The sequence below is a fragment of the Xyrauchen texanus genome, chromosome 26 (genome assembly GCF_025860055.1).
Source record: "Xyrauchen texanus isolate HMW12.3.18 chromosome 26, RBS_HiC_50CHRs, whole genome shotgun sequence".
Taxonomy (NCBI): Eukaryota; Metazoa; Chordata; class Actinopteri; order Cypriniformes; family Catostomidae; genus Xyrauchen; species Xyrauchen texanus.
In genome coordinates, this window is record NC_068301.1 from 14,349,813 (window position 1) to 14,376,209 (window position 26,397).

The following is a 26,397-nucleotide window of genomic DNA, read 5'->3' on the forward strand; positions in this document are numbered from 1 at the left end:
GGCACTGGCCAACGGCACCTCCCTAGCAGATATTTGCAGAGCAGCTGGCTGGGCAACACCCAATACCTTTACGATATTTTACAATCTCAGGGTTGATTCGGTCTTGTCCTGTGTTCTCTCAGGTCCGAGCAAGCAGAACTCGGGAATGCGGAACATCTGACGAGGTGTTCCGCTTGCACATAGCGCCTTTCCCCTCCACTGAGGGGATCACGTGCACTCTTTTTGCCCAGGAGAGTCCACTAAACTCGCGCTCCCTGGAAGGTCTTCCTCCCTAGCCCTCTGGTCCATGAATTCAGTGGAGGAATTCCCCGACCAGACCCACTACGGGTACTAAAATTACTCTGTACTGGAATAGGTGCTCCACAGGATGGGCCTTTTTGGACTAATCCCCCTGTGTGTATTTTCCACTGTACGCCTACTACAAACAACAGTCCCCACTGCACCCCGGTCGCCGTGTTTGTAGAAACTCCTCCCTTGCAGCAGGTAGGATCTACCACCGCGCCATTTCCACATGTGGCCTGAAAAGCCATGTGACGTATTTCGCCACACTTTACCTCCCCCCAGCCTGGGCAGGTGGTTTAGTTTTGTCTGCTCTCCTCTCCTCTCCTCTCCTCATCTCTTGTTTTGTTTTTTGTTTCATCTCCTCTCCTTTTCTCTTGTTTTATTTTGTTTCCTCTCTTCTCTCCTCATTCATCTCCTCATATTTTTCTATTATGTTTTGTCTGATTTGCTTTGCTCTCCTCCTCTTTTTGTTTTCGTTTCGTTTTGTTTCCTCTCTTCTCGTTTTGTTTCATTTAGTTTTGTCATCTCTCTTTATCTCTTGTTTTGTTTTTAGTTTTGTTTCCTCTCTTGTCTCTCACATTTTTCTGTTTTTTTGTCTACTTTCCTCTCCTCTCTTGTTTTGTTTTTAGTTTAGTTTCCTATTCTCTTATTTTGTTTATTTAGTTTTGTCTCTTCTCCTCTCTCCCCATTCCTTTCCTCTCTTCCCATTTCTCATCTTCTCTTCTCTCCTCTCATTTTGTTTTGTTTATTATTGTTTCCTTCCCTCTTCTCTCATTCAGCTTTGTGTAGTTTTGTCCCCTTTCCTCTTATTTTGTTTTGTGTAGTTTTGACTTCTGTTGTCTCCTCTCTTTTTGTTTAATTTTATCTCCTCTCTTTCTCTCGTTTTATTAGGGGCCAAGCACTGAAGGTGCATAGTCCCTATTGTATACGTTAGTAGTATTATTATTAGGGGCCAAGCACCGCAGGTGCTGTGGCACCCATTGTTTTCATTATTATTATTATTATTATTATTCCTATTATTATTATATGAAGATCCCCCATACAAAATATTGGGTCTCTAGGATATACTCTATAGCACCACCATGTAAAAATGTCACTTTTATTTTGCATGTACCTTTTGAACCGTTTGGCCTAGAGACACAATTATTTTGATTACTTTCTGATTACACACCTCTTGATGATTCAAATGAACACCTTTCATAAAAACTCCTCCAATTACAGTGGATGCCATCTTCAATTATGTCATTAATACATTTTTCACTACTATTCCTTCAAACATTTCCCAATTCTGCCAAGCAAGGTGTCAAAATAATCTACAGACTGAGCCATACAGATTGAATAAATTCACATTTTTATTTTTGCCTTTATTGAAAAGTTATGCAAAATCATAGTTAACGAGGTAGCCATGAAAACGGATTTGAGGCTGTATCTCGGGAACACTTTGTGCTGAAAAAAACTTGGTATGCTTCATTAGAACCATGGTGAACCAGCGTTAGAGTTGATGTTATATTGTAGTGCAGGTCTTTGTATTGTTTACTGAATAGTTGCAGGGCTTATCACAGATAATTTATGTTTGCAGGTATACATCTTGTTATTCTTTGTGTTATTGTTGTTCTTCTGATATATAAGGGAGTGATATTTTTGGAATGGATTGATAAGTTTGGAGACAGCATCACATGTAGTTCAAAAGAACATGGTCTGTTTAGCATGATTATCATGAGACATGCTATGATAGCTTAGCGTGCTAATCGGTTAGCCTGCTAACTGTTGGGTTTTATAAGGCTACTAGATCACAATGTAATCTGTAGGGCATCATTAGCTTAGCATGCTAATCGGTTAGCATGTCCATCAGTTAGAATTCGAACAACACATTTTTAAGGCCGTTTGATCACAATGCTATCTGTAGACTACATTAATTTAACATGCTAATCAGCTAGCATGCTAATCAGTTAAATGCATCAAAACCAGTCTGTTCTTTCTTTCTGCTGTATTTGATATCAGCCATACTGTCTCTCCACCATTGTAAATATATTTTTATTCAAAACTTGCTGACTCTCAGCTTGGTATGTCTCTTCATCAATTGTAACACCTGTGGCAATATGTTCCAGAGGTATGGTGCACCATACCTGTGTTCTGTGGAGATCAAATGGTTGTTGGTTGTTGTTGGTGTTCACATTCAAAACAACGAACACCGGGATTACCGCAGGTTGGACGCTAGGTGGTACAATAGGGTAATTTTCGTTAAGAAGTGTTAGGGTTAAGCTTACACAATAAAGCAAGACACCTTTATTTTAACTACAAAATTCAAATGAAACTGGAAAAAAATTAAGTTAAATTAAAATGTATGTTGTTCAACTTTTTGAAAGATGGCTATACAACAGTTGTGAAGAGCAACATTTCTTTGGCAAAGAACCTACTTCAACTGTGCATTCTTTACCGGCTGGGTATTCCGTTGTCCAGGAAAATACATCATGTGTGATACATCAAATTTGTTTTGTTCCCTCCTTCACTAAATATATATATATATATATATATATATATATATATATATATATATATATATATATATATATATATATATATATACGCAATATCCAATTACATCTGCAACCCCCGGACTGAGGAATCAGTGACTTTAGTGATTTTGCATTGAAAATTGTATTATATTTATTTTAAAAAACGAAAAACTAAATCAGATATTTCTAAATTCAAATTGCACTCCAAACGAAATGAAAAAGCAATTCGAATAACGAAGTGATTTTCAAAAATTATATTTATAAGTAACCACCTTTTCATTTACCATCAGTTAAGTATCCGTCTAAACATGGAGGTGGAAAATTACTTACACAAATTAAGTCATAAAAACAATTATAAATGTACAAATAATAATTATAATGATGACAATAATTACTGAAATATAAATCATGGTGTGGCGTGGGAGCGTGGTCGGTGTGTCGGTCTGCAGGAGAGAGAGAGCAGTAAGGCTTGATAATATATTATTATATTATATATATTATAATATTTATAATATATTATATATATTATAAATAATATATTATTTATATTATCAAGCCAGTTCTCGCCTTCTCCTTTCCATTGACTGGAGGAGGCGAGAACCAGCATGATAATATAAATAATATTTTAATTATAAACTTAAAAGACAAACACACACATGACGGACATGTCCGTAAACTATCTCTCTCTCTGGACTTTTGGCGGCCCTTTTATGTCTCTCTCCACATCACTATAACAAGACACAGGTGTTAGGGTTGATTATAAACCAGGTGACAAGCCTTACCGCTCTCTCTATCTCCCGCAGACCGACACACGACCACGCCCCCACGCCACACATGGTTGGAGGTGAACGTGTTTTCGTATTATTTTATGTTTATTTACAGATATATTGGCTGCAGAGTTGTGGTCACAATGAACTGCTCTGTGGAAATAAAGCAAACTGATCTCAAAGCACCTCCTGAGCTGAGATGTCTGAGGTAATTTGTAGCACTCAAAGATGATACTGTTCTAAAAACAATTCAGAAGACAAAAACAAAGAAAGTGTGAGAACATTTTACATGTGCGTGTTCCACGAGACTGCATGCCTTCGTACAATCAGTGTGTCAAATATGCGCATAGACGGCTTCTCTGTCATCTGCTCTTAATAATATAATAATATAAGTGTGTTTCTTCAAGCGTGTGTCTGTGTGCCATGGGGCAAATTGTTTGTAATATTAATTTGATAATAAGAATAATAATAATAATTTAATACATTCATGGGAAACGAGCCAAATATTGTCTTTACATCGTCAAAGGCATCATCTATTGCCGATCACTCTGACCATCGTCGATTCCTGAGATTATCGTCTATTGGCACAACCCTAGTGCAGTGGTTGCCATGCTGGTGATTGGCCCTATAATGGCTGCTTGCAGCTATATTTTAATTTAGTTGTGTCTCCTCTCCTCTCTTTCAGGCTTTGACACATCTTCTCAGTCAGACACTCATCGCAGTGATTCAGAGAGAAGGCAGGCTGAGTTGCTGCTTCACATTGAGGCATTTAAACCAAACGCTGCCAAATGAATGGGTTGTTTGGCACAGGACCAGCATACTAAAATACCTTACCCTGATCACCTCAACCTACACACCTCACACATACTCCAATTTTCTGCCTCTAATGTTCCATGACTAAAGAGGCCCCATCTGTGCACATTGCGGCTAGATATTCTATTTAGAAATATATGGCATCAGAATGTGAAGCAGTTCTTGTTGATCAGACATAATAAGAGTTTGTCTGTCAATGCCTAAGGCTTTATGTTGTACTGTAAAATGATTTTCTTTCTCTCATGCACTACAAAAAATGCCATGTACATAAAATGTTTCTCTTGAGTATCTGTCTTGTTTTTCCCAGATATCTAAACATTAACATTAAGACGTGTTTTCAGAGGATGTATCTTCAATATACAGTAAAGTTACCCCAAAAAGTCCATCAAACAAAGGGACATTTATTTTGAAGATAGCACAAGCACACATTTCAAGCAAAACATTTCACAAAAATGGAAAGAAATTTCTTATGGAAAGAAATTGGTACTTTTATTCACCAAAGTGCCATTCAACTGATCACAATGTATTGTCAGGACATTAATAACGTGAAAAAATTATTATTACAATTTGAAAAAAAAAATCAGAACCTCTTAAACTACTTCAAAGAGTTCTCATAAAAAATCCTCCACATGCAGCAATGACATCTTTGCAGATCCTTGGGATTTTAGCTGTCGGTTTGTCTGGATACTCAGGTGACTTTTCACCCCACACTTCCTGTAGCACTTGCCATAGATATTGCCGTTTTGTCCAATGATTTGTTGTCCAATGTCTATGATTCTTGGCCCACTCTAACCTTTTCTATTTGTTTTTCTGTTCAAAAGTGGCTTTTTCTTTGCAATTCTTCCCATAAGGCCTGCACCCCTGAGTCTTCTCTTTACTGTTGTACATGAAACTGGTGTTGAGTAGGTAGAATTCAATGAAGCTGTCAGCTGAGGACATGTGAGGCATCTATTTCTCAAACTAGAGTCTTTGATGTAGTTATCCTTTTGTTTAGTTGTACATCTGGGCCTTCCACTTCTCTTTCTGTCCTTGTTAGAACCAGTTGTCCTTTGTCTTTGAAGACTGTAGTGTACACCTTTGTATGAAATCTTAATTTTTTTGGCAATTTCAAGCATTGTATAGCCTTCTTTCCTTAAAACAATGATTGACTGAAGAGTTTCTAGCGCTTGGGTCAGGAATCTATGGCTCGCAAGCGAGATAATTTTCCTGCAGAAAGTGTGGGTGCGATTGCAAATCTTGAAGTCTATGACACTGTTTTGATTTCTTTTCACCCGAATTTGTCATACAGCCTACTCCTGGTTTAACAAGGTTTGAAATGAACACCCGCCAAATGCTGATTTTTCATGCAGACTAATGTGCTGATGTACCATCCACTGTGGAATGTGACCTGTAAGATTTCTTGGAGTGATAAATTACGAGAAATTAGACACAAAGATGTGTGTTTGATGACACTTGATTATATTTTGAAGAACAGATGAAAGAATAGCCACTGATGCGCATCTGATTTGAAATGTGTGCGCAGTGAGCTCTGCTATTCACGAGTGCAATGATAGCGCTTCTCCAAAACGCGCATTCATGGAGTTTTGGGCTTCATTTCCCAAAACCTATTGATCTTAGCTGTTAACAGCATTTTCTATGAGCAATTTTATGAACGTTCGTTATTTTATATGTGCACCCAGGGTGTGAAAAAGCACCCGCCACACTCCAAATGCAACGAGGCTCAATATCGTTCCCGAGCTCCTCGTTCAAATGCAGATATTTCATGCGCGAGTCATTTTAATCATACCCACAAAAGGCGGGTGACCTGTAAGACATCTCGGAGTGACTCATGACAAGAAATGCTGTTAGTCAAAAACAGACACGCTTGATGAAACACACTTTATTATATTTTTAAAAACAGGAAAAAGAAAAGCCATCAGTGCTCTTGTCTGATTTGCTGTTTGTAACAATAGTATCCAGCTGCAGACCCGCAGCACCACCAGTTTCAGAACCCCAGCGCCAGAACCTGAAGTGAGGGGCGGAGCTTACGTTCTAAACCGAGTAGCGCCACCTAACATTTTGGAGAGTAGGCTACACCACCAGTTTCAGAACCCCAGCGCCAGAACCTGAAGTGAGGGGCGGAGCTTACGTTCGAAACCGAGTAGCGCCACCTAACGTTTTAGAGAGTACTTTGCTTTTATTACAAACGAAACATCATACTTTATACGTATCTTATAATGATTCTTTAAGGTACAGTACAGTAAGCATTTTAAAACATTGATCTTGTGTAATATAATTGTATATAGTTATCCGTTTCATTGTATTATGAGAGTTACTTCCTGATCATGATGGTGAAAAAAAATGCTTGAAACTAATGGGCATTTTATATAAAATATACTTTATTTCACAAGAACATGTGCAGCATGCATTTTTCTTTATGTAAAATAAAACATGTCAAAAAACTAAAAAAGAGAGAAAATTCAGCATAATTTTAAAAGAAACAATTAAAAATGTATACAACAAATGACCAATTCACCCCTAGGCCCATTTTATCATGACAATCCTGTATAAATTAAACTTAAAATGTATCAATTGAGCAATTCACTCTCAGGCCCATTTTGTCCTTACATTCTTGCTAAAATAACTCCATGTCATCCCTGAACACAAAATGAAATAGAAAGGGCTCTCTGGAAGCTTCTGACTGTTCCAGGAGATTGTTGCGGGCCTTTTCCTTGTCGTCTTCATTCATTCGAAATGTCTCTACAAGAGATGAAAGCACCACACAATAATCTCAACGTAAAAAAACCCCCTCAACTATAAGGTAACATTAACTCACAAACAATGCATATAACAGAGGAACGTGGAACAAACACTTTAACACCTTCACAAGATGTCTTCAAAACTTAAACCACAAGGCTCATTTACAACACGCAAAAATGTATTGAACCATCCGTAGAATTTATTTTTTAATACAGTAAAGTATGACAACATATTCAAGCTTCATTAAGATGATAAAGTTATGCACAAATTAAATATTTAGCAGATAAACACTGAACTTAATATATGCGATAATTTTTCACAACATGATGTCAAAAACGTTACACAACTCACCATGCTCACTGCCATGCTTGTCTCATTGTCAATAACTCCGCCCCTCACTTCAGGTTCTGGCGCTGGGGTCTGCAGCTGGATATATCCCGTTTGTAAAGAGTTATCACTCCTTTTGCACTGTTTTATTCAATTGAAAACTGTTTGCAAAAATAATGTAATCTATGAGAATACTGCACATAATCTCCGATCATCTCATGAGGTGCTGTGAGTTTAGTTTGCTTTATTTCCACAGAGCAGTTTTCTCTTACACATTGTGAAAGCAACTTTGCAGGTTCAGTAATATATACAGGTATCTTTGCATTCAAGAAACAAAGACGAAAATGAGTAAATCATAAAGTAATACAAGACACATTCACCTTGAACCTAAAATTGAGTTCTATTTTATTATTCTTTATGCAGCATTAACTGTATTACCAAAACGCAATACAAACACATTTGATAAGAACCAAAACCAGGTAGGCAGAGGTCAAAACCAGGTAAGCAATCCAAACAAAGTATCAAATCAAAGACGGTAAACAAATGGGTAATCCAAGGGACAGGCAATAATCAACACAGGCAGGTAGATAACAATAATGCTCAGAAATGCAAGAAAATGGGTGAATTGGCAAGACTTTGCAGTAAAGTGAAGTTTGAGAGGGGATTCTATATATAAGATGTTTTAATCACTTCATTATTTAAATAGCTTTTTTGTTTCCTTTAAAGTTCAATTTGAATTTAGAAATGTCTTTTGTTTAAGTTTTTTGTGTTTCATTAAATTAATTACATTTTTAAAGAAAAATCAATAAAGCAAAAATATACACTCACCTAAAGGATTATTAGGAACACCATACTAATACTGTGTTTGACCCCCTTTCGCCTTCAGAACTGCCTTAATTCTACGTGGCATTGATTCAACAAGGTGCTGAAAGCATTCTTTAGAAATGTTGGCCCATATTGATAGGATAGCATCTTGCAGTTGATGGAGATTTTTGGGATGCACATCCAGGGCACGAAGCTCCCGTTCCACCACATCCCAAAGATGCTCTATTGGGTTGAGATCTGGTGACTGTAGGGGCCATTTTAGTACAGTGAACTCATTGTCATGTTCAAGAAACCAATTTGAAATGATTCGAGCTTTGTGACATGGTGCATTATCCTGCTGGAAGTAGCCATCAGAGGATGGGTACATGGCGGCCATAAAGGGATGGACATGGTCAGAAACAATGCTCAGGTAGGTCGTGGCATTTAAACGATGCCCAATTGGCACTAAGGGGCCTAAAGTGTGCCAAGAAAACATCCCCCACACCATTACACCACCACCACCAGCCTGCACAGTGGTAACAAGGCATGATGGATCCATGTTCTCATTCTGTTTATGCCAAATTCTGACTCTACCATCTGAATGTCTCAACAGAAATCGAGACTCATCAGACCAGGCAACATTTTTCCAGTCTTCAACTGTCCAATTTTGGTGAGCTCTTGCAAATTGTAGCCTCTTTTTCCTATTTGTAGTGGAGATGAGTGGTACCCGGTGGGGTCTTCTGCTGTTGTAGCCCATCCGCCTTCAAGGTTGTGCGTGTTGTGGCTTCACAAATGCTTTGCTGCATACCTCGGTTGTAACGAGTGGTTATTTCAGGCAAAGTTGCTCTTCTATCAGCTTGAATCAGTCGGCCCATTCTCCTCTGACCTCTAGCATCAACAAGGCATTTTCGCCCACAGGACTGCCGCATACTGGATGTTTTTCCCTTTTCACACCATTCTTTGTAAACCCTAGAAATGGTTGTGCGTGAAAATCCCAGTAACTGAGCAGATTGTGAAATACTCGAAAATGCCCGTCTGGCACCAACAACCATGCCACGCTCAAAATTGCTTAAATCACCTTTCTTTCCCATTCTGACATTCAGTTTGGAGTTCAGGAGATTGTCTTGACCAGGACCACACCCCTAAATGCATTGAAGCAACTGCCATGTGATTGGTTGATTAGATAATTGCATTAATGAGAAATTGAACAGGTGTTCCTAATAATCCTTTAGGTGAGTGTACACGACCCTTGGCAGGGGAGTTGACCATATAATCGGATATTGCGATATTTTAAAGGCGATTATCATTAAAATATGTTTACATATCGCCCAGCCCAAAAGGGAAGTTCCCGTACACGTGTTTGTGCGGAGACCCGCAACATGTTACCTAGTCATTTTTGCATGTTTGTTTTTGTGTTTTTTAATAGTCTATGGGCAATAGAAACATTTTATTTTACTGAAAACCTTTTTTTTTTTTTAAATAGCAAATTATTTGTTTGTGCTATGACTCTTTCAAAAAAACACATTAACCAAAAATTTTTAAAAAATGGCTCCTTAGTTAAAAAAGGTTCCCAACCCCCTTTTTTTTTTTTCATTTTTTTACCTAATATTGACATTAATACATGCCAGTCTATTGCATACTGTAGCAGCTCAAAAACAAAAACAAACACAAAGACAATATTAAGTTTAATTTAATTAACCAAATAGCTTTCAGCAGGTGTTGGATTGGCTGCTGGAAATGGGGTCTGTCTAGATGTGATCAAAAATGACTTTTTTCAAATAGTGATGATGCTTTTTTTACATCAGTAATATGCTGACTATACTTTTAGTGAGTTAAAGTACTTATTTCATTGTGAAATTGGAAAGTCTGTACATTATGCCAAACATTTGGCTGGCAGTGTATATGTCATAAAAATTTAAAATAAAATACATTAGAACAATTTAGTTTAAAGTAACGGCAAATATTGAAGTTGATTCAAAGAAACGGACTAGCGTCTTTGTTTGCAGATTCCATTTAGATGGCATGATGATACATTTTTATATATTAAATTTATTTGGGCCACTTTCTTTTACTTGTTTTAATCTATGTTTATTTATTGTTTTCTAGCTGGCATTTTGTTTTTCAACGTTTCTTTTTTATCTTTCCCATTGTCCTCATTTTATTTTATTTTTACCAGCTGCCCATAGTTTTCTGATATATAGGGGCATTTAAATTTCACCTGTTTGTTTTTCTTCATCCTTTTAATTTATATTGTTTACATTACCATACAAAATGCTTTTCTTGGGGTTAAGGTCATCTAAATTGTTTGTTTCGCTAGCTTTAAGTGGGTTTTCTCAGCCCCTGTTTGACTTTCCCCTTCACTGGAGACACAATGTGTTTTAAAGAGAGGGAGCGATTGACAGGAGAGAAGTCTCGCTCATAATGTGGTGTAATCACCGCAAATTGTGCTACACTGTGTCCTTGCCGTAGATATTGACATCGTGTTTGGTCTCTTTCACAGAGAAAAAACAACAACCAAATGTATAATTTTCATCGCAGTGTAAATGCATTAGCATTTCTGCCTCAGTACATAAAGACAAAGTGTGAGATGCTACAGTGGCTTTAACTTCAGCATGCACAAATGGCAGTTGTTAACTGGGGTATTAACAGGCAGTGTTACTGTTATGACACTTCATCAGTGGAGATATGAGGAGAATATTTGTGAGGAGATGATTAAAAATGGCACTGAACTTCATATGACCTTGAGAAAATTTCTAGCTGGAGGTCTGTCTCGTTTCCCTAATTACTGTACGATATATTCTCGTTAGGCTCTTGCAATTTAGGTTATTACAATGCTCAATCGATTTTACTCAAGGGGATTGATAATAGCCTCTTATAAATGGCATGTACAGTTAGGATTTATGTACAAATGCAGTTTAATTATTTATAACTGTCTAATTTATAATTTTGTTTTCTTTTTAAAGCATTAACTGTGTTCATGTTGATGTGTGTGTGTGTGTGTGTGTGTGTGTGTGTGTGTGTGTGTGTGTGTGTGTGTGTGTAGGACGAGCTCTGATGCGGCTCACAGACAGGAAGTTGGAGCGGATGGGTATCATGCAGGAGTGTCAGAGACAGTATATACTTCAGCAGGTGCTTCAGCTGCGTGTCAGAGAAGAAGTCCGCACCCTGCAGCTTCTTACGCAAGGTACGGTCACTTACTAAATCTAAATGTGGACATACTATGGACTTCTACTCTATTTATTTACATAATGTAAATGATAATCACTACAGACCTATCCTAAAACACCATTCCCCTACTCCTTTAAAAAAATTACCTTTTTTTATTTGCAACAGTATTTGCTTTATTTATAAATTGGTTTTCAAATTGATGACGAAGAGAGGTTTTGTCAGATTTACGTAATTTTCACAAACACACGCACGCGCACACACTCACACACACACATATATCCATATGCACTGTACTCTAATACACAGTGTGTGAGTTGATTACCTCTGAAATGTAATCTGGTACTAATTACAAATTAGACAACTAAATTGTATTTAGTAAAGTAATCTTTTAGTTTATATTTTTTAGGTAATCTAACCTGATTTCTTTTGGATGTTTTGTTGCAATACGTCAAGACTGATAGGTAATTTAAAGCAGTGGTTCTCAACCTTTTTTACTCCAAGGCCCCGCATTGTTCAAGACAACATTTTGGGGCGATACCATTTACCATACCATACCGGTTTAAAAGCAGGAACGTTTAACTCATATCTCTGTTAAAGCACTTATAGTATGTTCATCATTCTTACATTCATCAGTTCATCAATTCAGCAGTGGGATTAATGTTATCGACCAATTCCTGTGGGTGGAGTTTGTGAACAGTTCATTTGTGGATAGTTACGTCATGTCCCTTTCTGGTATCCTTGTGAGTATTGTGCAAAAGTTCTACAGCCTTTACATGGTGATGACAGGAGTTGAAATATTGGATAAAACATTTTTGGTAAAACACTTGTGTGGCAGGGCGGAGGGTGGGGCCGGGTCGTGATTCCACACACCCGGCCCCTAATTAGGCTGATGAAGCCCAAGGGGGATAAAGGTGACTGGAGATGGCAGTGCCTCCTTTACATTGAATGTGTTAAACTGGTGCCGCAACCCAGGAAGGAGGAGGGATGCACTGTATTAGAGTCCTCACCACTACAGTCCACCCCAAAGGAGCAGCCATGGCCATCCGCCAGGGGACGGAGGAGTTGAATTGAACCTGGAACATTCCTTTAATGCCCTATGCACTCTAAATTTATCATCTGTGACCGTAAACCTTTTCAGCTTCAATTCCCTCAGTGGTAATGCTATCAAACATGCTTTGTAGTCTGTGTACACAAAGAAGGTTTCCCCTTAGATGGCCATTAGTTATAGATGAAATTTCAGAACTTCTTGTGAGTACACCTTTAATCTTACATGGGAGACTTGGATACATGTGGTCTGACATTAGCAGCTATCCATGGTGACTAACAGCATTTATTGTGCTCTGGCAGTTGGACATCATGCAAATTGACAGTAATTAACCTTTAGTGCTCATTGGACCATGCAGGGAAAATAATTAAATTCTGGCTACTGTGAATGCCACAGGGAGGCTTCATCAGTTACAGTGAACAAGACAGTTACAGACACTCGTTGTTCTTTCCTACCCAAAGTAACTGTCCACTGGGCAGAAATTGCTGATTTGGATTCCATGTCATGCTATTTCATGCTATTGTGAGCAGTGTTTTATCTATCTATACAACCAATCAACTTAATATACGTGATTTTAATACCAACTGGCTTAAAGGGATTGTTCACCCCCAAAAAAAGTCCCTAGTTTCTTCCAAACCTGTAAGACTTTCTTTCTTCTCTAAAACAGGTTATTCTCTAGTTAGTTAGTTAGTTAGTTAGTTAGTTGGTTGCCAACTAACCAAACAGCTAACTAACTAACCAACTTGGTTGGTTGGCTGGTTAGCTAGTTAATTCATTGGATGGTTGGTCAGTTAGTTGGTTGGTTGGCTATTTAGTGATTGTTTAGTTGGTTGGTTGGTAAGCTAGTTAATTGGGTGGATGGTTGGTCAGTTAGTTGGTGGTTGGTTTATTGGTTAGCTGGTTAATTAAGTAATTGTTGTTAGCTAGTTGGTTAGAGTTTGATTGGTTAGTTGATAGTGAACCACACAGTAACAGTCACTCTCTATTCCTACCCCATGTAATGGTCTACTGCGCGGAAATCGATTATTTTATTTTTGGACTATAACCACAATATCAAATAATTAAATCACAGTCCAGACTCGAAACCTGCATCGGCTACATGAGCACCACATCTCAATGTGCTTGCACTAACTGCCGCACTCTCCAGATTTGTATTTTAAGTGTCTCCATTAGTTTTTGGTTGGTTTTGCATGATATGGAAATTGATTATTGTGCTAGAGTGCACCCATAAGGCAACAGTACCCTCATAAATGTGGACATGACTAAACACAATGTAATATTTTCCATCTATTGTATATCAATTTGAAATGATGAGAGCATTTTTTTGTCCCCTGAGTAACATCAGGATTGGCATTTTTCCAACTGTGGCAGTACCAGAACCAATCAAATCAAAATTAACTCATCAATACAAAATTAATATCACCCATAGATACCAAACAATCATAACAGATGGCTCACAAAACAATTGTTTACGGGCCTTGATAACTAATGAGAAGTTCTGAGCACTAACCATTCTGTCATAATTACGTCTTGTTAGTGTACACACCGCTATAATAACCGTATCCATAGCTACATCAAATATTCCACTTCAAGGGAGATAAAACGATCTACACTGTAATGATAAAAATAGATGTTCTCAATATTTGGTTAGTTAATGAATCAGGCAGTGCAGAAAGGAAAGAGTGACTGAACTACAGACCACCAAGTTTAACATGTATTTTCTATTTTTCTTTTCTCATTTCTTTGACGATTTTCAGTATCAATATCTTGGTGAATTACCCGAGACATCATCCCTATTTTAATTCATGAAGAGGTCAGAATTATTGAGGTTATTACAACAGGGTTTCCACAGGGCATTAAAAAGCATTAAAAGTCATTAAATGGATTTTGCGAAAATTAAGGACTTAAATAGCATTAAAAAGCATTAAGTGTTATTACTACAGGCATTAAACATTTTAGATAGTTTTGAAAAAATTATATTACCAATTTATTTTGAATATAGCCTTCAAACTAATAACTTTGATTTGCTGTCGCAAAATATGTACATTGGTGTGATAAACACGCGGATCCAGTTTGGTAATTGCCTCCGGCCGGTGCAAAATTGACGTAATGCCGGATGTTTGGACAGCGGCGGGCTGGGACCTGGAGGAGTTAGAACAGAGAACATAAATTTAGTAAAGTTGCAAAGAAATGGGTAAGTGCAAATTCCAGCAAAAGTGGCTAGAAGACAAAGAATTTAGGACATGGTTGCTAACATGGTTGGTTGTCAACATGGAGCCGTTAAATCTCATATGCAGTCCAACCACAAATCGGCTGTAAAAGCCAGACACCAATTAACTATCTCAAGTTACTTCGCCGTGACCGACAAAGTAACATATTAAGCAACTACTGCTACCACCACAACTGCTGCTGTAGTGACCACCGCTTCCTGCGGAGCCACTACCGAAGGAAAATCAATCCAACTTTGACCAGCGTTTGGTTCGATGCGACGCTGCAGGCAGAGGTGCAGCAACACTCATACTCATCAAATGAAGGTGTTTCTGAGTTGTTTCAGAGAATGTTTCCTGATTCGCAAATAGCCAAATCTTTCACCTGTGGAAAGGACAAAACCAGCTACATTTTAAAATGTGGACTTGCCCCATACTTCAAAATAAACTAATTTATGCGATTAACAATGCAGGACAATTGTGAACTACTGGCTTCTGTAGCCTCAGCCAGGACCATATACAGGATCTACCTTGATGAAGAGAGGAGGAAGAGAGAGGGTGCCATGTGTGGACTTAAGAGAAAAGCTTTGTAAGATGAGCTTGAAGAACTGAAAAAGAAAAGGGAGGTGTTGATGGAGATGTGCGCTAGCATTCAGAACGATGTCGATCAACTAGCTGTGCAGGCCAAAAACAAATCTAACTCATGGCACAAATGATTACAAAATCTAATACTATGAGATACAAGGACTAATGCAATGAATTGAAAAATATTGAGTCAGAGTTGGAACTAAAAGTGCGCGAACTAAGGCACATGGATTAATTCTCTTATTTACACAAAGTTAAAACTGTAATTTCTATAGCACTTGAATTTTGCATACAGTAATTTCCAGCCTTAAAAATGTCAGAGTTTTCCCTTCACTGTCCAGACTGATAGAATTTGTGGTAATAGTTGAAGGAGGTTTTTTCCAGTCATGGACTGATTTTTAAGTATGCCTATAGCATTCAATATCTAGTTGATTGGTACTATGTTAAATTAAGTGATACAGTTTATTTAAATTATGTAGATTGTCTCAAATATCCAAGATTATCATCACTGCATCATTGTCAGATTGAATGGTTATAATTGGGACATGGGCTTTTTAAAAATGTATCGTTTGTATATGTTTGTATATACTGTATATATATATATATATATATATATATATATATATATATATATATATATATATATATATACACTCACCTAAAGGATTATTAGGAACACCTGTTCAATTTCTCATTAATGCAATTATCTAATCAACCAATCACATGGCAGTTGCTTCAATGCATTTAGGGGTGTGGTCCTGGTCAAGACAATCTCCTGAACTCCAAACTGAATGTCAGAATGGGAAAGAAAGGTGATTTAAGCAATTTTGAGCGTGGCATGGTTGTTGGTGCCAGACGGGCCGGTCTGAGTATTTCACAATCTGCTCAGTTACTGGGATTTTCACGCACAACCATTTCTAGGGTTTACAAAGAATAGTGTGAAAAGGGAAAAACATCCAGTATGTGGCAGTCCTGTGGGCGAAAATGCCTTGTTGATGCTAGAGGTCAGAGGAGAATGGGCCGACTGATTCAAGCTGATAGAAGAGCAACTTTGCCTAAAATAACCACTCGTTACAACCGAGGTATGCAGCAAAGCATTTGTGAAGCCACAACACGCACAACCTTGAGGCGGATGGGCTACAACAGCAGAAGACCCAACCGAGTACCACTCATCTCCACTACAAATAGTAAAAAGAGGCTACAATTTGCAAGAGCTCACTAAAATTGGACAGTTGAAGACTGGTAAAATGTTGCCTGGTCTGATGAGTCTCGATTTCTGAGAGAATTTGGTGTAAACAGAATGAGAACATGGATCCATCATGCCTTGTTACCACTGTGCAGGCTGGTGGTGGTGGTGTAATGGTGTGGGGGATGTTTTCTTGGCACACTTTAGGCCCCTTAGTGCCAATTGGGCATCGTTTAAATGCCACGGCCTACCTGAGCATTGTTTCTGACCATGTCCATCCCTTTATGGCCACCATGTACCCATCTTCTGATGGCTACTTCCAGCAGGATAATGCACCATGTCACAAAGCTTGAATCATTTCAAATTGGTTTCTTGAACATGACAATGAGTTCACTGTACTAAAATGGCCCCCACAGTCACCAGATCTCAACCCAATAGAGCATTTTTGGGATGTGGTGGAACGGGAGCTTCGTGCCCTGGATGTGCATCCCACAAATCTCCATCAACTGCAAGATGCTATACTATCAATATGGGCCAACATTTCTAAAGAATACTTTCAGCACCTTGTTGAATCAATGCCACGTAGAATTAAGGCAGTTCTGAAGGCGAAAGGGGGTCAAACACAGTATTAGTATGGTGTTCCTAATAATCTTTTAGGTGAGTGTGTATATATATATATATATATATATATATATATATATATATATATATATATATATATATATATGTATATGTGTGTGTGTATATATATGTATACGTGGTTAATCATGGGTCATGTATGGCATTCAAAATGTTAAAAATGGCATTAAAAAAGGCATTAAAAAGCATTAAATTAGATTTGATGATACCTGCAGAAACCCTGTAGAAAGAATGTGAATTATTTCATGCGAATGTCTTGAAGAGGTCCATCTACAGAGGATGTTATACAGGTTTTAAATTGGCTGCATTTGCAAATTTGGACAGCAAGCTTAATAGCAGTCCTCTAAAGCTCATTTATCAAATCTTTGTTCTTGAAAAGGACAGAAATGACCAATTACAAAGGTTTTGTCCTTTTTTTGTTATTCCAGAGTGCTTTGATTGTCTTTGGGAGTCTTTGAAGGATGAAGTGTGGCAACTTAGTAGTTTTAAGTATATTAGTTCATGTCTTTAAAGGTTGAGTGTGTAATTTCTAGTCCTCTAGCAACACCAAACGGAATTACAAAGAATAATGACTTATTTCAAGTAGGTTTCCCGAATACTTCCCTTTATTCCAATGGATGGTCAATGTACACCATTTGTTAAACCAATGTTATTATGTTGTGCTGGGCACTCAAACAAACATGTAAAGATCAATGTTTTTATAGCTCCGCAGAGCCACACTTTTTACACTTTTATTGAAATCATCCTACAAATGGATTACTTATAGTTGTCTCTTCATATTAAGATGGGATAGGAGAAAGTATTTGTGTTTGTTTGTTTTGTTTGTTATAGTCTATTATAGAAAAAAATTACATTTACTTAACATATCCTTGGCAGATTTATCATATTGAGTTTATTGGGATTCTGTTTGTAGCATCTGGTAATGGTATTCTGGATTATGAAGGTGTAATATATGCATCATAGTATTCATAAGGATACAGACTAATCATAACTCATATATAATATTTAATATTACTTTGGCCGTAAGTCTGGACAGTAAGAATCTTGAAGTATTGCATTGTATTTATGGCAAAAGTAATTTCTGCCATAAATAAAAGGCACCACATACAAAAGGTCATAGTCAGCAGTAAAGAGATCTCTATTATAAGGCTGTTTGTATGTGTTCATGCTCTGAGAATGAGAACACAATGGTTTCCTCTCTTGAGGTGTTGGTGGGAAAAGGTGCAGATTGGTATCATTATTTTACAGCACTTCTAGGAAGCCTTTACCCTTCTCTTCCAGGTTAGATTAATTTCATTCTTTAATTTCCTTCCAAGGTGATCCCCGAAGAGACACTTCCTGAGCGCTGTTTGGGAAGATGTGATTAAGTCTTCCTGAACAAAATGAATGAAAGATATAAAGAAATATACTCTTCTATTATTCCTCCATAAATTCCAGTCATTCAGTCACATGTTGTTTAATAGAGTCCTCAGTCCTGCTTGAAAATATATATAATATTTAATCAAAACTCAGTCAGAGCTGCACATTAGTAGCTTCTTTTAACTGGACTGCTAATGGTTTGGTATATCATGAGAATGGAGCTGCAGAGGTCATTAAAATAAAGCAATATAGAGAGCCACCACCAAAACCTTAGGGGAACCAGAGGCACCATCCCTGGAAGAAGAGATTGGATTTGAGTTTGTTTCAAAATATCAGTACTGTAATTGCTTCCCATATGGGAAGGTGAATCCTCAGGACTTTAACAATATGCAAGAAATTACTTGACAAGTGCAGTTTTCTGTCCTATGTTGATCTTTTTCCTATGAAACTCTTTTCAATTTGAATGCATATATCTTAATTTTGTTAAGATAGGGGTGGCTGTGGCTCAGGTGGTAGAGCGGGTTGTCTACTAATCACAGGGTTGGTGGTTTGATTCCTGGCCCACACAACTCCACATGCCAAAGTGTTCTTGGGCAAGACACTGAACCCCAAGTTGTACCCAATGGCAGGCTAGCACCTTTCATGGCAGCTCTGCCATCATTGGTGTGTGAATGGGTGAAAACTCAGTGTAAAGTGCTTTAAATACTGCTAAGGTTAAAAAGGTGCTATATATGTGCAGGCCATTTAAGATACCTTTTGTTTTGATCAGAAGTACTGTACTAAAAGAATTACAGAGACACATTAAAGTAACACTTAGAGATTAATATAATGTAAGGTGTACATAATACTGTGGAGCGTGTTTTTAAAATACAGGTTTCTTTAAAAATCAATTTTAGAGTGATTTTCTTTTTACCCTCTGGAAAGGAGATCTACACAAACCATTTTTCTAGCTAAAAAAACAAACAAAAGTATTCACGAACAAAAGCATCATGATAAAATGTTATTCCTATTAACAAGAAAGTTCTAGTGGAAGACATCAAACCCCCAAAAATGTCAATTTTGTTTGTTTAATAGGCATAAAGAGTCACTTCAGTTCTTTATTAGATTCTGAATGCAGCCCACATAGAAGAATCCAAGCAGTTATATTGGTTGGCTTTGTATTACTAACAGGCCAGTAGCATTGCAGGGTAAAGGGACCTGATTTGTTCATTTAATTGGCCATCATTGTTCATTAAATTGAGATTTTCAGTGCATATGCTGAATTTACTGGAGTCAAGCATCTAAGGATTTTTGTATCTCATGAGGATCTCATATTTGTTTTACCAGCTACCACCCACCTTAGACTAAAATACCTTTGACATGAGAAATGGAGAGCTCCCTACTTACATTTCCACTTTAGTTTTAGTATTCTGTATCAGAACTACAGGGCTAATCTTAGCTTTGCCATTTTGCTTTGCTTCTCCTCGCATCATGCAGCACAGTATATTGTGGGCTGTGAATGCCAAGGTCAAAGAGATGCCTGTTGCAGCAGTATATACCTAAGTAAAAGATGGAGGGAAGAGCGATGGTGTGTGGATGTGTATTTTTGTATTTCAAGGACAGTGCAAGAAGAACTAGTGAAGCATGTGGTACATGCTATTAATGAAACCGTGGATGAGACCTCTAGAGAAGGGGAAAAAACACACACGCAAGCATGAATGCATACATAAAGATCAGAGGTTTGTGATTGACTTCTGGAAATTATGTGGCAATGTTCCCTCTGGTTTTTAAGTTTAATATAAATTCATGTTCCAGTTTCATTTGTTTTTCTTGGTTTCTGTGTTACCTTAGACCTATTTTGTGTTTATGTTAACATACTATTTATTAAATTCAAATTACATCAAAGTTTTATCAAGTCAAGCACTTTTAAACTCTTTTTACATTGCTTCAAAAATAGTAACTACAGTTCCCCATCTGTCACTCACTTGACACTGTGTCGATGTAGTGACTCCAAACACCTCTGATCTTTGAGAAAAGGCCAATGGGAATTAGCAAGTGGAATTTTCATGCCACTCCCCCGGGCATACAAGTATAAAAGGAGCTGGCTCGCAACCACTCATTCAGATTTTTTCTTCGGATCAATTCACCTCACAGACGAGAAGTGTATGCTGTTGGATATACGGCGCATTCCAGTGACTTTCTCCCTCTCTGCACGATTGATGCAGAGTATGCCCCTTGAAACTTCGACAGCTAAGACAGTATATTGTGGCAGGGCGGAGAGCGGGGCCGGTTCGTGATCATACACACCCGGTCCCGTATTAGGCTAATCAAGCCTCTGAGGTTTAAACGATCTCTCTCTCTGCGACCCCGCAGTCGACCTTTAAACCTCAGAGGCTTGATTAGCCTAATACGGGACCGGGTGTGTATGATCATGACCCAGCCCCGCCCTTCCCCCTGCTATATTTATATTTATATTCTTGCTGAAAAAGAGAATATTTCCTCGCACTGACAGTGCGCACTGACAGACAGCGTATTTTTAAAGATGCCTTTCAGTCTGTGTGTATTTCCAGGACACTATCTCTCTGACGGCCATGAGCGCTGCCTCACGTGTCTGGGCCGTAGCCAACGTTGAGGCAGCGTTCATGGATGGTTCGTGTTCTCACTGTGAGAAAATGACCATGACATTTTTGCGGTCGCTGCTTTCCTTCTTTTGGGGGAAAGCCACTCCAGCAGCTCCCCGCCCTGGGTCCTTCCACAGACCTTCTATCCCCCAGCACGCACGTTTGCCCCGGTCGAGTTCTGGGATGAGACAGGCAGCTAGCCTCAGGGCGAGTTTAATGTGAGCAGGATGAACTCTTGATCGCAGCATCAGAGAGCTTGTTGGCACATTTAGATGCTGTGTACTCGACTGGGCTTCCACCTTCGGGTGTGGCCACCCAGTCTGAAGCTGACGCGGAGCTGACCGACATGCTTGCCCGGGCTGCCGCGAGTGTTGGGCTGGAGTGGAACCCTCCACCCTGCCCTTAGCCCTCGTGGCTTGATGATTGGTTCCTGGTTTCGGAGTGCCACTCATGGATTATTTTTGTTTTGTACTATTTTAGAGTGAAAAAATTAAAGGAGCACCATGCAAAATGTTGGTCACAACAAGAAATGTTAGCTCTCAGATAACTTTTACCAAGGTCTCAGAACTTAATTAGCTTGTTAGTGCTATGGCTTGTTCACAATCATCATTTGGAAAGGCCAGGTGGTGCTAATTTCAAAGCTTTACAAATACTTTGACTCCTCCAACAATTAGCAGCCATGGGCTCCTCTAAGCAGCTGCCTAGCACTCTGAAAATTAAAATAATTGATGCCCATAAAGAAGGAGAAGGCTATAAGAAGATAGCAAAGCGTTTTCAGGTTGCCGTTTCCTCAGTTCGTAACATAATTAAGAAATGGCAGTTAACTGAAATGGTGGAGGTTAAGCTGAGGTCTGGAAGACCAGGAAAACTTTCAGGAGAACTCCTCGTAGGATTGCTAGAAAGGCAAATCAAAACCTCTGTTTGACTACAAAAGGAGTAGTGGTGCACTGTTATTCTGTGCAGCGACACCTGCACAAATATGACCTTCATGGAAGAGTCATGAGAAGAAAACCTTTCCTGTGTCCTCGCCACAAATTTCAGCGTCAGAAATTTGCAAATGAACATCGAAACAAGCCTGATGCATTTTGGAAACAAGTCCTGCAGACTGATGAAGTTAAAATATACATTTTTGCCCGCAATGAGCAAAGGTATGTTTGGAGAAAAAAGGGTGGAGAATTTCATGAAAAGAACACCTCTACAACTGTTAAGGACGGGGGTGGATCAATCATGCTTTGGGCTTGTGTTGATGCCAGTGGCACAGGGGAACATTTCACTGGGAGCATGGAAGTGTGGATTCAATTAAATAACAGCAAATTTTGGAAGCAAACATCACACCATCTATAAAAAGCTGAAGATAAAAAGAGGATTGCTTTTATTACTGTATAACGATCCTAATCACACCTCAAAATCCACAATGGACTTCCTCAAAAGGTGCAAGCTGAAGGTTTTGCCATGGCCCTCACAGTCTCCAGACCTAAACATCGAAAATCTGTGGATAGACCTCAAAAGAGCAGTGCATGCAAGACGGCCCAAGAATCTCACAGAACTAGAAGCCTTTTGCAAGGAAGAATGGGTGAAAATCCCCCAAACAAGAATTGAAAGACTCTTAGCTGGCCACGAAAAACGTTTACAAGCTGTGATACTTGCCAAATACTGACTACGCAGGGTGCACAATGGGACAATACAAATAAACTTAATTCAAATAAAAAAATAAGTAATTGTTTTACCCTTTTGGCAAATATTCTTTTTTTGTTTTTGATTAAGAAAAGGATTTTTTATTTTTTTTTTGCAGTAAATTATGACATTTTAATTTGAGCTGTAATATTCCTTTAAAGTAATTTGGTTATTTGCCTATTATTATAAATCTTATTAAGTTTGTTTCAATGTGGGGATGTGACCAAGTGAAGCCATCCGTTTTTGCCAGTTTGACCCATTCGACCGATTTGTTGACTGATTGCAAACATAGTCGGGTGTTTTTCCGTTGACAGGGTAATCAGCCAATCACAGCGACAGAGAGGTACTGCATCTCATGTGACTTAATCTTTATTTCACCCTAACCTATCAGTCACACCTTGCTCTAGATATAGATGACCGGCCCTATTTTAAGAGTGCTAGTGCTAAGCACAGCGCTATGCCATAAGTCATACAATCAAAGTCAGTGACCATAGCCATGAAGTTTTGGTATTCTCGTAAGTCTAAGCACAAGTGGGTTTGCCAAAATTGTGCACCCAAAGAGGTAATTGGCTGGGTCAAGTACAATTTAATTCTGAGGTTCTATTATATATATAGTTCTATTATATATATTATATAGTCTATTCCCTGTCAAGCACCAGCAATATAAGCAAAGACAGCACATTCATAAGAAGTTGGTTGTGTAAATGGAATGTATGCAATTAATTAAAAGAATAGAAATATGGATTTACATTCTTTTGTGCATTAAATGTTGAATATCAAGCATATTTCTGTGACACGCTCGGAAAATGTGGTTATCATCAGGGTTTGGATTTATCCTACATTAAATTATAGAGAAAGTATTATTAATCAATTTAATTTACTCACACACAAATCATGGCTAGAATTAACAGTGATTGTTTCGGAAAGCACTTCACTTCTACCGGTCAGTTTTGATTTTGAAAAATTTTATTAATTAATTGAAACACGAAAAAATGAAACCAAAAATATTTTTACGTTGAAATAACATGTCAAATGAAACAAAAAATATTATCAAAAGTGGTCTTAAAAATCACTCTCAACAACAGGTGGAAAAATACCAATACAATTTAGATAATAAATACTATTGTAAATATAACATAATAGTAATAATTGAAAACATTAATATGTGTATGGACAGCTCTGCCCCTGATTTATGATAAAATGTCAGAAAAAATTATCAATCAAGCCAAATAGGAGCACTAATACCTGCCCAATCTGAAACTTATGTAAATATCCTCTATTCAGCAAAAAAATACATTGAAATATTGATACACATTCCACCAAGGCATTACGATGATCCACTCTGACCATCATCCCAAACTGATAAATCTGAGCAAAAGGGACTATTTGCCCTGGAGGTTTTTTGCAGGTGTAGCCATCAATAAAGTAGAGCGGCGTAGCGATCGGTGGATTAGAATTCAGAAATGAAGGAGCTGGAGGTTTTAGTTCCACAGTATGAAGCCTTGAACATCAGTTTCCAGAGAGCAGCTGTGCCATTAAAAAGGCATCGGCCAGGTTCCGCTCTGTCTACACAACCCCCATCTGCAGCACAAAACCACCAAGCTCTCCGTCCGCCAGACGCCAGTGCGCTGTTGAAGATACACTCACACTTATGCGTACAAACATACACTGCTTCTAGCGCATGCACACTGACACACTGGCCATTGCCATGCAGTCAGCTTCCCAGCAATAGGCCATGGACCTCGCCAGTAAGATCAATACTGTGGGCATTAAAGCAGAGGAAGTCAGTCCATACACTGCCCTCCTCCATTGAGAGCTGTTAATGAGATATTTATCGTTTTTTGTTTTTTTTTCTCATTGCTTTTTAGAGTTCATGCCAGGTCACTGAAGTTGCTAAAGCTCCATAATGCTGTGATGTGTTTTGTTATGGCTCTTTGGTTTTTAGTATTCAGAGATTGTTGACCCTAAAGGCCAGTGTTTGTTTGATTATGCTCCAAAGAGGCAAATTAAAGCTTTACAAGTTTACATAAGTTGCAGTTTGTTCAAACTTTCATTTTTATTTCAGGTCAATACATTTATATGGTTTAATTAAATAGAATATATGTTGTGAAAGGAAATGAGGACAGACACAGTTGAATTTTGCACCTTGTCCTAACCACAAGACATCAAAAGTTAAATCTTCCATGCATATATGAGTTTTTGTCCTAACCATTTGTGACAAGCGACAGGACATATTTTTGATTGTTTGGTTTCTAGAGAGCACAACACTATGGTCCGGGAATTAAAAATCCCATATATTTTTTTCCATAGGGGAATCTATTTTTAACTACAACATATAAACCAGGGCTATTCAATTGGCAGCCCGCAGGCCAAATCCAGCCCGGCAATTATTTTTATCTGGCCCTCCATCTAATTTTTAAAAATAGGTGCAGTGTGGAGTACGGTCAAATCTGTAAATGTTAAAATATATTATCTCTTAGCAAAGTCCTACTAGGCCCACCAATGAATTGCAGTTACATTCTCCCTTCCCTCTCGGGCCACTAGGGGGCCCCTTTTAACTGTCTAGTTGAGCCATAACAGCTAATAATTATAATAATTCTTTACATTTATATAGCTCTTTTCTAGGCACTCAAAGCGCTTTACATAGTATAGGGGGAATCTCCTCAACCACCACCAGCCTGAGTCTTACTCACAGCTTTTAGTATATTGAAAAATAAAATAAAAATTTGGTTTAAATAATTTTTTTTAAAACAACCTTGGTTTACAGGGCCCCCTGGTGGCTCAGGGGCCCTATGCGACTGCTTATAGCACTTATAGATTGAAACGGCCCTGGTGTCAGCTCATATCCACAATTATATTCAACAAAAGTTAAATCGATGATAAAAAGCAAACCTTGAAAGAAAATGCACATGCTCATATGCAATGCTTAATGTGATTGTTGTTAATTCCCTTCTTGAAAGACTTAAAGTACAAAGTCTTGTAACTTTGTCTTTTTGTCTGATTTTCAAATATGTTTTTGCTTCAAATCATAGTTTATAATATTGTTATTCACCTCGGAGCTCCTCGATTTGGTTCATGGCTCTTTTATGAAGACTTTTATGAAATCTCAAATAATTTGGAAAACCACTTATGGGAGGCTGAAATATTGGGCGGGCACTGTTGCATTCTGGAGAGCCCTGCCCACCTAGAAATCTCATTGGCCCAAAATCCTGCTCCACATAACTGTACATTAAATGACAAATATATTTATGTCACATTGTATTTAAATGTTACTCCAAGTACTTCAAAGAATACCATAGTACTAATATGGTACATCACTGAAAAATCCATGTAGTACATGTCCATTGAAGAGAGTGGTAGAAGATGTCACAGTGCTATCTGGACAAAAAGTGTATACAACTGGGTTCTCCTTAAGTTCTCCATTAGCTTGTTTTATTTACAATAAGCACCTTTGGGAAACCATTGACATCCATTCCAGAATTCCAAGGTCTGTAGTTTGATTCAGTGTCTCAGTCTGATGCAGCTCTGTAGAAGCAGGTGTGCAGGTGCCTTTCTTGAGTTTTTAGATTCAGCCTTGAAGTCTTTACCCTTTGCACTTTCCCACATTCTGTTCAGCCTTTAATTTCTGAACAGGGTACGCATGAAAGGAAATCACACAGTACACCACAAGAGCTCAGCCTTACACA

General features: G+C 38.1%; 1 protein-coding gene across 1 annotated transcript in view; it reads left to right on the forward strand.

Annotated features, from left to right (window-relative positions):
* LOC127620340 (sterile alpha motif domain-containing protein 12-like) overlaps positions 1-26,397 on the forward strand; it is a 143,433-nt gene that overhangs the window by 45,424 nt on the left and 71,612 nt on the right. Inside the window, exon 4 of the mRNA XM_052093544.1 lies at positions 11,292-11,432. Coding sequence (XP_051949504.1) covers positions 11,292-11,432 — 141 coding nt within the window. The remainder of the gene's footprint in view (positions 1-11,291; positions 11,433-26,397) is intronic.